At 37.4% G+C, this 18,020-nt stretch overlaps 1 protein-coding gene across 1 annotated transcript; it reads right to left on the bottom strand.

The window, feature by feature from the left end:
* Nucleotides 1–6,060: 6,060 nt before the first annotated feature.
* On the bottom strand, nt 6,061–7,793 carry LOC122610359. Its single transcript, XM_043783352.1, has 3 exons — nt 7,662–7,793; nt 6,905–7,544; nt 6,061–6,644 (listed from the first exon to the last, which is right to left on the bottom strand). The coding sequence occupies exons 1-3, from the start codon at nt 7,791–7,793 to the stop codon at nt 6,061–6,063; spliced, it is 1,356 nt and encodes a 451-aa protein (XP_043639287.1).
* Nucleotides 7,794–18,020: the final 10,227 nt, after the last annotated feature.

Genomic DNA, 18,020 nt, shown 5'->3' with positions numbered 1-18,020 from the left:
TAATGAAACCTTTATAGAGGTAAATGTTCCAAGGACATACACGATACCAAAGGAAAACATAGTCCTTGATGAAAAGGTTCCAAAATGAAAATAAGATCTCAATAATTATATACATATTAGTGCATATGAAAATATATTTTCATATGCTATAACAACAAACGTAATAAATACATATATAAAACTCTTGATGAATGCATGCATAGAGATTATTGGCCCAAATTGGCAATAAGCCATGAATTCGCTCAAATGCGAAATATTTTTCGGACCTAAGGTCGTACACCCATACACGTCAAATCAGTAGGTTATAAATGAGTAATTGAATTAAAAAGAATGATATTATATAAGGCACGATTAGTTGTACAAAGTTTCTCTCAAATCCTGAGTAATGAGGAAACATACTTTCCCATAATATATGCAACAATAAATAGATTTTAATCGGTCTTACAATCTCTGAATGACATCATATGAAACTAATTGATGTTGTTTCTACATATTTATACGGGAATGTAGAAAATGACATTTATATTAAAAAAAAACTTTTTTTCCTTAATATTGGCTAAAGCATTAAATCTAACAGCAAAAGATATATTTGCTATAAAGCTTCAAAGATCATTATATGGTCTAAAATAATACATTCGAATATGGTACAATAAACTCATTGAATATTTCGTAAATGTGCCCTTAGACTTGAGATATATATGTGTGCCTTGAAAGTGTGTAGATGCATGTCTTGATTCAGTTCGAACATGTCTACTTATTGGCAGTAGTATGATTGTTTTGGGTATGAGTTAAAACATTCGATATCATATTTATGTGCAATCGGTACTCTCATGTATCCTGCAAACAACACAAGATCCGACATTTCTTTTTCAAAAATCAAGTTATTAAACGGTATAACAATTTCGCTGAAATCAACAATCAAAACCAGAAGCAATCTAGAAGACCCCAGCTATCAATTATGAAGACAACGCTACTGCCTGCGCAACTAATATTAAAGAAAGCTACAAAGTCCATCTCACCAAGATTCTTCTCAACATATGATCTCCAAAAGAAAAGAAAGATAAATATACAACATATCTAGTCAAGTAAGAACTTGGTTAACTATATTAGCTATAAGCAGTTTCAAGCAGTTGTCACAAAAGATCGGGCTTCGTGGATTGGAAGAAGTTTGTTCAACTCAGGGGGAGCATTATACTTGTTGCACTCTTTTTTCCTTAGATAAGTTTTATCCCACTGGTTTTCCTAGTAGGGTTTTAATGAGGCAACATAAGTGTGTAATTATATATATATATATGAAAGGACCCAACTCGATAACCGAAAATATAAGAATTTTTATTTTTATATATACCCCACTGCGCCGCAGTGGGGACCACTGCGCCGCAGTAGGTCGAGGACTCCCCACTGCGCCGTAGTGGAAATCCTCGGCCAAAACATGAACCTCCACCGCTGTGCCGCAGTGGGTTCGATACATCTCCCACTGCGCTGTAGTGGGAGGAACCAAAATTGTTTCCGTGGGTATCCACTATGCCGCAGTGGGCAAAGTCACCCCCAATGCGCCGTAGTGAGCCACCTGATAGCAATCCTTATACTCATTTTGACCTTGAACAACTTGTAACCTTCAAATTTCAAACCAACATCTGAAAGACACATTCTAGAGATTTATAACAACTTCATAGACACATTTTAAACATAATTACAACATCAAATTGTTTCAAAACCCTTGAATACCATTAACGGGTCATTTACCCATTTTGACGCTATTTTCGTCCAAAGTGCAACTTCACAATTTGTTAAGACATTACACCTGATCATTTACAAAATTTTAACAAAGTATGACCATCAAACCAAAATGTACCAAGAGCCAGCAAGAGAGGGATTTCTAGGCCTCTAAACCACAAGTTTCTCATTCCTCCAAGAATGACCTAATACCTTCAAATCTTGCAAAGTCACTTCAAGCTCTAGTCAACTCTTTCAAATCAACACACTATTTCCTTCTTCCGGAACAACCTATAAAAGGGTAAATAACTAAAATATAAGCAAAGGCTTAGTGAATACACTTGCATACATTTACGAATACGAAGAAGGGCAAAGTACAAGGACTTTTACATGTAACCTATGGCATCGTCATGTCACATTTACATATTCACCTTGCAAACTAACATCACATATATGGATCCATATAAGCTAAACAATCATATCTATCAGGATTCTTAGGCCTCGAAGGTTCTTAGGCCTCATATCATATCAACTATCGGGATTCTTAGGCCCTGGAGGTTCTTAGGCCTCATAATCACAATGCCCCACATGGGCTTATGCCACATCAATTACCACACATGGATTTACAAACTTCAATATCAAATGGTCAAAACCACCATGGACAAAAGGCTTCAACATGATGTGGTCAATTGATCCAACATAAACATAAAGGTATGCAAAAATACTCACCTCCTCCGCAACAAAAACAATGATGCTAAAACGATAAGGCTCAACAAGTTCAACCTATGATCATATCATAAAATGCATAATCTTACATTCACAACTTGACTAGCCCAACCTAGTCATACTCAATCACTAGCCTTTTCTAAACCCAAAACCCAACCCATTTGTCATTGAGTTACTTTCATCTTTATCAACATCATTAGGTAATTCATCCTACCATTTCATCCACATTTCAGTAGTTAGCAAAGTTCATCTTTTCTTACAAACTCAATTTATCACATTAAACTCATCTATTTCATAGTCAAATACATCACATAACTCAATGACAAGTAGGTTAACTAAGGAATTGGAGAAAATTAATCATAAGTCATTTTCTAGCAAAACCCCCAAATTGGTCCACTCCATGAACCCTAAATTTCACAAGGATAAAACTAAAGTAGAGGAAATCAATACCTCAGTAATGGAAGACAATAGATTAGGGTTTTCAATTCACAATTCCTTCCCCTTTTTCCTCTCAATTTTCGGCCACCACCACCAAGACCTACAAACCCTAACCTTTAAATTCTTGAATGAAGATTATTATGTTGGTGATGATTAATACTATTAATTCTTCCTTGAACTTGAGAGGATTTACCTTTGATTTTGAAAGAATGAGATGGGATGTATGAAAGGAAGGTGAAGAAGAAAGAAAATAGTAGTGGAAGAGTGATTCATGAACAAGGTGGAGGGCTGGAACTCTTTGGAGCTGCCACGACCCACTTCACTTTTTGTGGGTATTTTACGCGCTATCCGCTAAAGTTCCAACTAAATTAACCCCATATCTAAAAATGAAATACTAGGAAATTAATTTAATGTCAAAACTATGAAAAGGGTTAATTTCTTTTACCTTAAAGTCTTGGGGTGTTACAACTTCCCCCACTTGGAACGGATCACGGCCTCGTGATCCAAGCCATATGCAAAGATGGATAATAAACTAGCACATCATGCTCGGATTCCCATGTACAATCGGACATCATACCATGCTTCCACAATATCTTGTAAGTTCTCACCGTCTTATTTTGTACTCTTCTAAGCTCTTCCTCGACTATGGCAATCGGTTCTTCAATATAATTCAACTTATTATCGACCTCAATCTCATTCAATGGTACATAGGAAGACTCGTCGGCAAGGCATTTTCTAAGATGTGACACATGAAAAGTAGGGTAAATTCCCGATAACTCTTCCGGTAACTCCAAACGGTATGCAACCTTGCCAACCTTAGCCACAATCTTGAATGGGCCAATAAAACGAGGGCTTAACTTTCCACGCTTTCAAAATCGTAACACACCTTTCCATGGGGAGACTTTCAACAAGACATGATCACCAACATTGAATTCAATTGGCCTTCTTCGTTTATCCGCTTACGACTTTTGTCGGTCTTGAGCCGCTTTAAATCTTTCCTTGATCACATCTATCTTCTCAATGGTTTTCAGCACCATTTCCATGCCACCTATTTCTCTTTGACCTACTTCTTCCCCAACAAATTGGAGATCGACACTTCCTTCCATACAACATTTCATACGGTGGCATTTGAATACTAGAATGGTAGCTATTGTTGTATGAGAATTCTACCAAAGGCAAGTGAAGATCCTAAGTGCCTCCAAAGTCAATTATACATGCTCGAAGCATGTCTTCAAGCGTTTGAATGGTTCTCTCACTTTGACCATCCGTTTGTGGGTAATAGGCGGTGCTAAGCTTGAGCTTGGTTCCCATATCTTCATGAAATTTCCGCCAAAAGTGAAAAGTGAATCGAGTGTCTCTATCCGAAACAATGGAGATAGGAACTCCATGTCTAGCTACAACTTCTTTCACGTAGATCCTTGCCAACACTTCGGATGATGATGTTTCACGGATAGGAAGAAACAAGGCACTCTTGGTTAATCTATCAACTATCACCCATATTGTATCAAATTGATTTCTAAGCGTCTTGGGCAATTTAGTGATGAAATCCATGGTGATCTCCTCCCACTTCCATTTGGGGATTTCTAATGGTTGCAACATACCATAAGGCTTTTGATGCTTCGCCTTCACTTGTGCACAAGTCAAACATTTCTCGACATACTTCACTACATCACGTTTCATACCGGGCCACCAATATTCTTCTTTCAAATCATGATACATCTTTGTAGCACCGGGGTGGATGGAGTACTTTGATTTGTGAGCCTCATCAAGTAGAACTTGCTTCAACTCACAAGAAAATGGGACCCAAATCCTCCCAAAACGTAGGGTAAGGCCACGAGACTCCTTAGTAAAATATTGAGATTAACCTTGAATTCTTTCTCTCTTGGGATCTCGTTGCAAGGCCTTTTCTTGAGCTTCTTTAACTTGATCAAAGAAATCGTTGTTGATCATAACCCATAGGGGAGAAACAACTAAAGCATGATGAGAACTCTTTTGGCTCAAAGCGTCCGCCACAACATTAGCCTTCCCGGGATGATATAAGATCTCACAATCATAATCTTTCAAAAGATCTAACCATCTTCTTTGGCGATTATTGAGATCTCATTGTTCAAAGAAATATTTGAGGCTTTTATGATCGGAATAGATGGTAAACTTGACTCCAAAGAGATAATGGCGCCAAATTTTTAAAGCAAAGACCACCGCCGCTAACTCCAAATCATGAGTAGGGTACCGTTTCTCATGCTCTTTCAATTGCCTTGAAGCATAGGCAATGACTTTACCCCATTGCATAAGAACACAACCAAGGCCATTAGATGATGCATCACAATACACCACCATATCTTCAAGACCATCGGGTAAAACAAGAACCGGCGCTTGACTTAGCCCTTCTCGAAGTTGTTGGAAAGCCATCTCTTGCTCGCTTTTCCATTCAAACTTGATGTTCTTTCGAGTCAACTTGGTCAACGGGGAAGCTATTTTAGAGAAGTCTTGAATGAAACGACGGTAATATCCCGCTAGACCAAGAAAACTCCTAATCTCCAACGGATTCTTGGGTTGTTCCCACTTCATCACCGCATCAATCTTGGCCGGATCCACCATAATTCCTTCACTATTAACCACATGACCAAGAAATTGCACTTCCCTTATCCAAAACTCACACTTGGAGAACTTAGGATAGAGTTTCTTCTTTCGTAAAGTTTCCAAAACCTCCCTTAAGTGAACTTCATGATCGGATGAGCTCTTTGAGTAAATGAGAATGTCATCAATGAAGACGATCACGGACTTATCGAGCATAGGGCGACAAACACGGTTCATCAGGTCCATGAAAACCGCGAGAGCATTAGTAAGGCCAAAAGGCATGACAAAGAATTCGAAATGACCGTAACGAGTCCGAAAGGCTCTTTTAGGAATATCTTCTTCACGTACTTTGAGTTGATGGTAACCCGAACGAAGATCAATTTTGGAAAAATACGAAGCTCCTTGAAGTTGATCGAATAAATCGTCGATTCTAGGCAAAGGATACTTGTTCTTTACGGTGACTTTGTTGAGCTCGCGGTAGTCGATGCACATTCGCATGCTTCCATCCTTCTTCATTATAAAAAGTACCGGTGCACCCCAAAGAGAGTTACTAGGTCGAATAAAACCCTTGTCAAGTAATTCTTGTAGTTGCTTCATCATCTCTTACATTTCCGTTGGAGCCAAACGATAAGGAGCTTTAGCAATGGGGTTGGCTCCCGGAATAAGATCAATTGAGAATTCATATTGCCGTTCGGGAGGAATGCCCGGCAAGTCTTCAAGAAAAACATCGGCGAATTCATTAACAATAGGGATGTCTTTGATAAATAGGGGTTGCTTCTCAACATCTACGATGTGAGAAAGATAAGCATGGCATCCATGAGATATGTAACGTTTTGCACAAGCAAAAGTACACACGAATATAGAACGCTCCTTCCTATCACCGTAAACCACCAAGTCTTCGCCCTTAGAAGTCTTCAAATATACCGCTTTTTCATCACATGCGATCTTGGCGTTACAAGAGCTCAACCAATCCATACCCAAGATTATGTCAAACTCTCCCATTGGAAAAGGAATTAGATTAGCTTGGAAGAGTTCCAAAGAAATTTTGATTTCACACCCTTTATACACATCCTTCACTAACTCCATCCTACCATTACCAACCTCAACTTGCAAAGTATTTTCTAGACATAACTTAGACACGGGAATAACATGAATTACTCTAGTTGCAACAAATGATCTATTCGCCCCTGAATCAAAGAGAATTCGCATAGGCACATTATATACAAGAAATGTACTTGTGACAACATCATCCGTGTCTCTTGCTTGCTCCACCGTGAGTTGAAAAGATCTTCCACGTAGGTTTCCATGAGCTTGGGCGTTCTTCCTCTCCGCCTCCCTCTATCTACTTCATGTCTCTCCTCCTCGGTCAACTTAGGGCATGAGCTTCTCATATGACCCTCCTCAAAGCATTTGAAGCATATAATGGGTTTTTGAGGTTTAGACCTACATTCCCGACTAGTGTGCCCCGGCTTCCCATAAGTATAACAGCCCTTATCCGCCGCCCTACATACCCCCGAATGATTTTTCTTGCATTGGCGACAAAAAGGAACATTTCTTCGATTTGAGTGGTTACTGGAACTACTCTCTTGTCTAGGCCGCTTGCTTGGGGAATTTACATCCTCATACCTTCTCTTCAAAACACCTTCATCAACCCTTGACATCTCAATTTCATGATCCCGAGCCACATCCGCCAACATGGAGAAAGACTCCATTTGACGCAAGTTAATCTTCTCCCGAAGGTTCTTCCTCAACTTCAAATAAAATTGCTCCTTGAGCAATTGGTCATTCTCAAGAAATTCCGGACAAAATTGAGCCTTGTCCAAGAATTGGGCTCGAAATTCGTTCAAGCTCATGTTGCCTTGACAATCATTGAGGAATTCACTCCTCAACTTAGTTACCTCGGCCTCCGACCGGAACTCCTTGAAGAACAATTCTTTAAATTCGGGCCATTCCACATTATCTAGCGCCCCTTTCTTGATAGCCAACAAACCATCCCACCATCTTTCCCCACTGTTTCTAAGCATGCCCACCGTAAATATAACTTTAAGATGTGAGGGGCATTGACTAGTACGGAAAGCCCCTTCTATCTATGATATCCACCTTGTACAAACAATGGGATCACGATCACCGTGGTACTCCGAAGGGTGGCACACTTCAAAGTCTCGAAAGGTGAACTTTTTCTTGTAACTTCTTTCTCCCGTTACTTCCACCTCCTTCTCCTCTTCATTCTTCTTGCCTTTATCCTTGGCATCACGTTTCTCAAATTCTCGTTGCACGTTAATTGCAACCTCTTCCCTGATCATTTGAGCTATATGATTATTCATAGCCCCTTCCATAGTCGCGTTCAACCTTTTGAGTAAAACGGGAGTTTACTTCTCTAAGGCTCTCCCAATTTGGTCCGAGATATCCATACTATCTTCGGCAAATATGGGCTCTTCTTCCTCATTTTGACTATGGTGCTCATCTTCGTCGTTGTGTTGATTAGCCATACTATAATAAGATTGAATAAACAGATTTAATTTCATAACCTATCTCTACACACTCAAACTAAAACCAAACCTATAATTTTATACTAAACCGTCTCAAGGTTTGATGTTGTCAGTTTATAAATTGTTAGTACTTCAACCACAATAAGGCCGGCTTCTTATTGTGCTATAAATACTAGCAAGTGGATAAACTAGCATCATCAAACGCATCTTTCGGTCCCATATAAAATTTTTGTCACCTAAGGTCGAGTCTCAACTAAGGTTTAAGTCTAGGCACTCTCTACACGAGGGAATACCTAAATCCCTTAAACCTTGGCTCTGATACCAACTTGAAAAGACCCAACTCGATAACCGAATTATAAGAACTTTTTTTTTATATACCCCACTGCGCCGCAGTGGGTCGAGGACTCCCCACTGCGCCGCAATGGAAATCCTCAGCCAGAACATGAACCTGCCCCACTGCGCCGCAGTGGGTTCGATAAATCTCCTACTGCGCCGCAGTGGGAGGAACCAAAATTGTTTCCGTGGGTATCCATTGTGCCGCAGTGGGCAAAGTCACCCCCACTGCGCCGCAGTGGGCCACCTGTCAGCAATCCTAATACTCATTTTGACCTTGAACAACTTGTAACCTTCAAATTTCAAACCAACATCTGAAAGACACATTCTAGAGATTTATAACAACTTCATAGACACATTTTAAACATAATTACAACATCAAATCATTTCAAAACCCTTGAATACCATTAACGGGTCATTACCCATTTTGACGCTATTTTCGTCCAAAGTGCAACTTCACAATTTCTTAAGACTTTACACCTGATCATTTACAAAATTTTAAGAAAGTATGACCATCAAACGAAAATGTACCAAGAGCCAGCAAGAGAGGGATTTCTAGGCCTCTAAACCAAAAGTTTGCCATTACTCCAAGAATGACCTAATACCTTCAAATCTTGCAAAGTCACTTCAAGCTCTAGTCAACTCTTTCAAATCAACACACTACTTCCTTCTTCCGGAACAACCTATAAAAGGGTAAACAACTAAAATATAAGCAAAGGCTTAGTGAATATACTTGCATACTTTTACGAATACGAAGGAGGGCACAGTACAAGGACTTTTACATGTAACCTATGGCATCGTCATGTCACATTTACATATTCACCTTGCAAACTAACATCATATATATGGATCCATATAAGGTAAACAATCATATCTATCGGGATTCTTAGGCCTCGGAGGTTCTTAGGCCTCATATCATATCAACTATCGGGATTCTTAGGCCCCGGAGGTTCTTAGGCCTCATAATCACAATGCCCCACATGGGCTTATGCCAAATCAATTACCACACATGGATTTACAAACTTCAATATCAAATGGTCAAAACCACCATGGACAAAAGGCCTCAACATGATGTGGTCAATTGATCCAACATAAACATAAAGGTATGCAAATATACTCACCTCCTCCGCAACAAAGACAATAATGCTAAAACGATAATGCTCAACAAGCTCAACCTATGATCGTATCATAAAATGCATAACCTTACATTCACAACTTGACTAGCCCAACCTAGTCATACTCAATCACTAGCCTTTTCTAAACCCAAAACCCAACCCATTTGTCATTGAGTTACTTTCATCTTTATCAACATCATTAGGTAGTTCATCCTACCATTTCATCCACATTTCAATAGTTAGCAAAGTTCATCTTTTCTTACAAACTCAATTTATGACATTAAACTCATCTATTTCATAGTCAAATACATCACATAACTCAATGACAAGTACGTTAACTAAGGAATTGGGGCAAATTAATCATAAGTCATTTTCTAGCAAAACCCCCAAATTGGTCCACTCCATGAACCCTAAATTTCACAAGAAGGATAGAACTAAAGTAGGGGAAATCAATACCTCAACAATGGAAGACAATAGATTAGGGTTTTCAATTCACAATTCTTTCCCCTTTTTCCTCTCAATTTTCGGCCACCACCACCAAGACCCACAAACCCTAACCTTTGAATTCTTGAATGAAGATTATTATTTTGGTGATGATTAATACTATAAATTCTTCCTTGAACTTGAGAGCATTTATCTTTAGTTTTGAAAGAATGAGATGGGATGCATGAAAGGAAGGTGAAGAAGAAAGAAAAGAGTAGTGGAAGAATGATTCATCAACAAGGTGGAGGGCTGGCACTCTTTGGAGCTGCCACGACCCACTTCACTTTTTGTAGGTATTTTACCCGCTATTCGCTAAAGTTCCAACTAAATTAACCCCATATCTAAAATGAAATACTAGGAAATTAATTTAATGTCAAAACTATGAAAAGGGGTTAATTTCTTTTACCTTAAAGTCTTGGGGTGTTACAATATTTGAGGGAGAGTTTTATATACAAATATATATAACGACTATTATCCTTAACTTATTTCCTAAGCTTTATGTATCTATATAAGGGTGAAACCCTTTTGTAAGGTACCCTATTGTTGCGTGGATCGTAATAAGACGTGATTCGTTATGTCAAGAGTGCGGAATCCTCTTGAGATAACTAGATTGCTATTGCCTTCCGTCGATTAATGAGCAATTAACCAACCCAAGGAGATGCACAAGGCTTGTGGTTCGTGTAGGAGATCACACGAAGGAACAATTAACCTTCATTCATAATTTCGTGAATATCTTCTAAGATTTACCAAATGATTAACCTAATTCCGTAGATTAGGTCTTGTATTTATACTAGTTGTGTATTGGATCGTGTGGGCTTCGGCCTTAATTAGATAATTAGGCCCGTAATTAACAATAACCAATCTACCTCGTGCTGACGTCAGGACTAGGGTAATCCCATGTGCTGATGACGTCAGCACGAGGGACGTGCCTTTGGTCCTTTCTTTTACTTTGTTTGGCTCGTACATAACATCCAATCATCGTTTAAGTGTTCTACGACACTTATAAACCTTGATTCTATGTTCTTGTACCTGCAAAACAATATATAACACACAAACACAATACAAAACACAAACAGATATAATATTGAAGTTCAAACGTAATCATTAAATATCAACACAAGTTCTTATTTAAAGATTACAATCATAGTTCCTAAATATAGACGATAATCAAATCTATGTTGCGATTGTCACAACGAATCTGCATCTACAGACTCCCCCTTGACGATTGCAACTAGATCTCTTTAAAGTCTTCGACCTTGAACTTCAAAGCTATCCATTAAACAAAAGTCTTGTGCTATTCGCATGAATTCTCTCTTCCAAACAATGTACGAGAATGTTGTGATAGCGCCTTTCTTCAACTCTCCAAAATTCCACTGCTGAACAAGGTGTGTTCAAAAGTCTTCTCTGATCACCTCTTGACAAGTTGACAACCTGCATTGGATCATACATGCGTAGCAACATTTGTTCCTGTGAATCATCAACAAACATCTGTGCTTCGCCTGACTTGATATCTATTTGCCAAAATGTCATCTCTGTTAGCATATCTTGATCCCAACTGATAGCGGGAACCTTCTTAACACATTTAATCCTTCGCTGTTTAAAACGAAATGTGCCATCTTGATTCTTAATCTTCTTCAAAGGTATTGGCTTAATGAACCTCTCTTCTGGCTTCAAACCTCTATCACTGAAATTTCTAATTCTTTCATCTCTGAATCTATTCCAGTAGAAATCTGCAAGTCCATTGCTCTGAAGATTAACGAACCATCGTCTTCCCAAATCTATCATATCAGAATCACTGAGAGAGTGGAAGTGTCTTTGACTCATCGACATGTACTGGCATCCCTCCTTTCTCTTGATAATAAACAATTTGATTCTCTGATCATAGAACCAACTTTGTATCATTGAGAAGTACTTGGGTGGATTCTTGTCTGAGATAAATTCCCAAAACATTGATGGTTTTAAATTTCCACCCACATGAAACCAGCACGAGTTACAACTACTAGAACCCTTCTATCAATAATGAACTCAGGATCTTGTTGCACCGGAGGTATATTGAATCTTCTAAGATTAATCTCTCGTGTAGCATCAATATTCCAGTATAACTCAAAAATATTGTCATGTCCTTCATCAATAACGTTTGCAGAGATACAGCAAATCTCAAACTTGTTGCATTCCTAGGTTCATCTGGACTGTCTCTGATTGGATTAAGATTGAGATATTCTACTTCAGCTATTGGTTCAACTTGAATGACTTCATCTTCATTAAAGACACGATCAAAGTCATAAGGTATATCAAGCAACCTTTTTCTATCAGCTTTTGAAGTAATGAACTCTCCTTCTAAAATATCTTCACCATTGATACTTTCTAAGTCATCTTCAGAATCAAGATTGTCCAATGCACCTATCCTTTGAAGCTTATCTGCAATTCAAATAATTCACATATACAAAGATAAATAACATAAATACATAAGTCAAGACATAATAGTATACATACATAAAAGAAATTAAAATAAATAATACTATATCATAAATATAATGCAACAGTTACATTAATATTTATCTTATAATCTTTATCTATTTTAACTTGCAACAATAATATTATATCATAAATATAATGTAAGAAATACATTCATATTTATCTTATAATCATTACAAAAACAAAAATCATTAGCACTAAGGTTCATAATCCAAATCTGAATCCGAATCTGACTCTGACTCTGAAGATGTATGAGTTAACCCTGACCGTTCTTTCATTTGATCCCTAAGTGATCCTGGATCATAATAATCATCATAATCCATAATCTCTGCTCTAGCTCTCATATGAGCTTGTGGATCATAATCCAATCTCTTTTCTAGTCTATGCACAATTAAAAGGTGCAAATCTGACTCTGTAGAGGCATTGGTAGTAGAATCAGTCTTAGTTGACTCACTATCCTGAGTAGATTTTCCTTTGCTAAGATTTTCTTTTTCTATATGATTTTGAGGATCATTCACTATTTTTTCTCGAATCTCCCTTTCTATTCTATCAGAATTAGAATCGGAGTTACCTGAATTGGAATCTTCCTCATCATCATCATTTGGATCATCAGGATCTACATCTGGAGCGGCCATCACAGCTTTACCTTTATCTTAAGTCCTAGAAATACTTGCACCAGCTGTACTAGCAATCTCCGACTCTCTTTGTGTTGGCGACTCCCCCTGAATGTTTGCAGTCTCTGTATCCATAGCATCATTAGCAGCATCTTGATCTTAACCTCTATTCTATGGCTCAACATCTGTTGGTTGTCCTTGGTTTGGACCTTGAGCTGGATCTTGATCTTCATGATCATCATCTCTGGTCTTCTTAGCAAGCTCATCATCCTCACAACCATCTTTATCTCCCCCTTGAGCCAAGAATTGGTCAAGTCTAGAACCAAGAGAATGACAAGTGTTGTTAGTAAGTCCATCTCTTCTTGATGCTTGGCAGCTTGGAGCTTTAGCTGACTCTCCAAAGTTGTGACCCTCATCTCTAACATCTTCTTCTCAGAAAACAAACGACTCAGCTGCACTTGAACAGGAGCAACTGGACATGACGTAGAAGCAACATCAGATGTAGAGGCATGAGGTGGCATCGTTGTTTTGGTCAAAAATTATCCAAGATAATCAACCTTGAAGACTTAGATCAATTATGTAATCAAACTTTCGTTTGTGAGGTTAAGGGCTTGTAAAATTGGTTTAGATTCAAAGATGCGTTTAAAATAAGTATGATAAATCAAGATTATGTCGACTTAAAGAAAAGAAGGTAGTCAAAAGATTTCGCAAATAACTATATAATCAAATATAAGATAGATTAAGCAAGATAAAGAAAGATAAACGTAAATAAATGCGAAAAATAAAGAGAAAGGAACAAAGAACACCGAGATTTGTTATCGAGGAAAAGCCCTTAATTCTTTATGGATTGCCAGCATAAAAACCCCGGGAGGAAGCAATCGTCCCTGCCTTGTTCTTTTATTAATGGTGTAAATTGGTTACAATGATAGAGCGACTTGATCGATCTTTCTAAGTAAAAAAAAGTGTGTTGGTTGTTTACAAGTATGAGCAGAGAAAATAAACAAGTAAATATGTGAGTGTGTGTAACGTTGTATATCCTATGATCGATCAGGTGCTCGTTTATATAGAGCAGCCTAGTAACTAATTTTCTGAAATTACAGGGATCTTCCTGATCTTCATCTGGTGAACGTTGGAGCATATCTTGACTGATATTGTAGCCATTTGAAGATATTCTCCTCATGCTGAATTTCTCTTGAAGTCCGATTACGATGCTGGACTAAGTCTTCTTTGCGTGTTGATCAAATAAGACATGTGTTGAATCTCTTTTGTACCGTTAGAGATATTTCCCTTGTGATAAATATCAAGTTACCTGCATAATATTCTCATAGAAACAATACTTGAAGTTTATCGTTAGAAATTCGTCAAGGCGTGTCAAGATCCTGAAGGTCCATGATCTTGAGGTCCCAAGATAATGAAACCTGAAATTTCACCCATAACAATTGTCCCCAAAGTTATTTTGATAAAAAATCAATTTTGTTTAAAATATCTTTGCTCAAAATAATTTTGAATCTTCCGGAGTACGCTTTGACCAAAGTCAAGGAGTTAATTTTTGAATTCACCCCGAGGATAAGGCGTGTGGAGATAAGATAACCAAGAGTCTTGACTTGATAGGTAACTACCCGACGATTCATTCATGTCCTTTTACCCTATTATATAAGCGAGTGCCCTCAGTTGTAACACCCCACCGTTGGCGGAAACATGAGGTGTCATGAAAAGTACAGTACGACATGGAATTACATAGATACTGCTAAATGAAATAGAATATAATAAATATATTCCCAAATACATGAGTTCAAAGTCATAACAGTGCTAAAATAGCTTATTAAAACCAAGTCCATAAAGAAATATTCCAAGGCATGTAGCCTTAAAGTCTGAAAATAAATAGAGGAACACTAATCTCCGAAGTCCAAGCCTAGCATAGCAGTCTTTATCCTTGATTAACCTGAGCACCTGAAAAGTATACTAAAACGCATCAACACAGAGGTTGGTGAGTTCGTAGGTTTTAATCAAAAGTCTAGTCAAAGAGATATGTCTTTTGTCGATTATTTTAAGTCTAAACCAGTAATAGTTCAATATATAACGAGCAGAGTTACGCCATAATAAGTCCAAAAGTCTCAATGTCTCAAAGTCTGGTCTTACGGTACCTGCCTTAGTCCAAAGTCTCAAGTCTCAACACACCCAATAAATACGTCCAAAGCACAACAAACAAACACATAATCACACACATACACAAGATCAAGCACGTCAAATGGCACAAGTAACTCTATACGCACAGGCTCAATATTGAACATAAAACAGAAATCGACAAAACTGTTTGAAAATAAGTATACTTTCCACCCCAAAACTTATAAAAGGAGGGGCTACGAAACTCACCTGAAAGCAGCACAAGCACAAATACCCTAGATGAACGAACAAGAACACGAACAGTCAAATACACTTGAAATGAGCTCACTGTCTGTCCAAAAGTCCTACATTGTCCACAAGTCATCCAGTAAGTACTTACTTAATTGTATAAGTCCATGTCCTATACTAGTGTCTTAGGAAATGCCATTATATCTCATCAAATGTCATATTATTATTAATAGTCTTTTTGTCCTCATAAGTTGTCCAAGGAAATAGTTCATTTAATAATGTCCCGTTTTATTGTTTATATCCGTTAAGTCTTCGTGTCAACGTCATTATAAAATATATTAAGTCCGGAAAGTCATATAGTTGGTACATCGTCTTTACAAAGTCTTTTTATTCTTTGTCTATATATATATAGTCGTTATAAAGTCTAAGAAGTCTGATAAGTCATTACTGTCGTTCAACGAATGTATAATTTATAAATGGTCTTTTCAACGTCTTTATAATACATTTATATGTATATATAAATACTTAAATTAGTCCTTAATATATTTATATATATCAATTTAATTATTATAAAAATTTAGGATTAATAACATTGATCAATTTGTTTAAAAAGTAATTTAACTTTATTTAAAACTTTAATTTGACTAATTCATCAACTTAAACATTTCTGGCCGGTTTGACTAACTTTGACCAGTGTTGACCGGCGTTGACCGGAACAAAAATCGAGGTTCCGGATAGATCTATGAACCATAACCGATTTCCAAGACCAAATCACTAATACAATCCAGTTTTTACAATAATCTAACCAAGAACAACCCAAAAATCACATCTTACCCACGGTTTTTAAACAAATCCGGATTCAAGTTTCCGGATCTAAAAGATTTCGGACCATAGCTCTTAGATTTAGAAGATTTCGGATCTATATATATACATACATATATACCTCCGATTTGTTTAACATAATGTAAGATTTTCGGATCCAAGAAATTTTCGGATATATATATATCTATGACCTTAAACAACCGAAAATTTATATATATATTTTCTCATAGAAAAACGATTTACACAATCTAAGAAAAGATTTTCGGATTCATATGTATATATTTACATATAATCCGAAATATATATATATATATTTATTTTGCCAAAACTCGAGTATACATAGATATATATATATAACATATAACCGAAAACAAAGAAAAGATTTCGGATTTAAGAGGAGGAAGGAAGAGGTTTAAAGCCGAAAATGTATATATATATACATAAAAATATCGTGTATATATATACATATATGACTAAAACGGGTTTCATACAACCGAATATATATATATACATACACGGAAATCTTAATTTTTGAATGAAGAATACGCAAATAAATCAATGATTCGTGCCATACTTACCACGATCTAAACAAAATAGAAGGAGAAGATGATAGATGGTGGTTCGGTGGTGGTCTTGTGGTGGTTTGCGGCCGGATTTGAGAGAAAGAGGGGAAGGGGGGCGGCCGGAGATAGGAGAGAAAGAGAGAGAGTGTGTAAAGTGAGAATGAGGGGGAGACCTAGGGTTAGGGTTTTTGTTAGTTCCCCCTTGACCCTTGACCGAGTTTGACCAACATTTGACCTTCTAAAATCTCGTTTAACTCGACAATTCAAGAAGACTCATGACCCGTAAATTTATTTTGCGTTATATTGAAACGTAACTTTTTAAAAGCTTTCTAACGGATATAAACATGTCTATTTTTACTTAATAAATCTTTAATTGATTTAATTTTAAGTATTTTACTAAGTTTGGCATTTCCACAAGACAACTAGTATTCCTCCTGTTCTCGTGTCCACGTTCAATTATTCTAAAGTCTAAGTGCTCACAAAGCCCGAAATAAACACAAATCCATTTATTCCATGATAAAATCTTAAAGTCTAACGACGTACATAAATGGCACAACTAAAAGTGACCGGAAAAGTAATTCAGGAAGTACGGTCAGATGACGGTTGTCACAGCATTACCCCGTTAAAAGAATTTCGTCCCGAAATTTAACTCGAACTAGTCCCATTAAACAATTGGGGGTATTTTGTCTTGAAATGATCTTCCCGTTCCCAAGTATACTCAGGCCCTCGCTTTGAATTCCATCGAACTTTGATAAGTGTATACTTGGTTTTCTTTAGTTTCCGCACCTTGCGGTCCACAATCTCTAAAGGCTCTTCAACAAAATTCAACTTATCGTCAATACGGATTTCGTCCATAGGCACATGACGATCTTCTTCAGCTAGGCATTTTCGAAGATGGGACACATGAAATACGTCATGAACTCCCTTAAGCTCTTCTGAAAGTCTCAATCGATAAGCTACTTCGCCAACTCTTTCTAGTATCTCAAAAGGTCCAATAAATCTAGGTCCAAGTTTTCCACTCTTGACAAATCTAACCACTCCCTTCCAAGGGGAAACCTTAAGGAGTACACGGTCTCCAACATTGAACTCTAAAGGTCTACGTCTGACGTCCGCATACTTCTTTTGTCGTTCACGTGCTAATCTAAGTCGCTCTTTAATCTGAATTATTTTCTCGACAGTCTCTTCAATAAGCTCAGGCCCAACCAATTGGCTATCGCCAAAGTCAGACCACGCGACAGGTGATCTACATTTCCGTCCATACAATGCCTTGAAAGGAGCCATATCAATACTCGCGTGATAACTATTGTTGTAAGAGAA

The sequence above is a fragment of the Erigeron canadensis genome, chromosome 8 (assembly GCF_010389155.1).
Source record: "Erigeron canadensis isolate Cc75 chromosome 8, C_canadensis_v1, whole genome shotgun sequence".
Classification (NCBI taxonomy): domain Eukaryota; kingdom Viridiplantae; phylum Streptophyta; class Magnoliopsida; order Asterales; family Asteraceae; genus Erigeron; species Erigeron canadensis.
Note: the sequence above shows the minus strand (reverse complement) of the source record. Positions and strands in the feature narration are given on the sequence as shown.

Excerpts from the sequence above, each read along its gene's own strand:
- LOC122610359 (XM_043783352.1), bottom strand. The coding sequence starts at position 7,793 with ATGGAAGGGGCTATGAATAATCATATAGCTCAAATGATCAGGGAAGAG. Across the intron at positions 7,545-7,661 it reads AAGAGGAGAAGGAGGTGGAA|ATAGAAGGGGCTTTCCGTAC; the intron begins GTAACGGGAGAA and ends TGGATATCATAG. Across the intron at positions 6,645-6,904 it reads GGGGCACACTAGTCGGGAAT|GGGCGAATAGATCATTTGTT; the intron begins GTAGGTCTAAAC and ends TCTTTGATTCAG.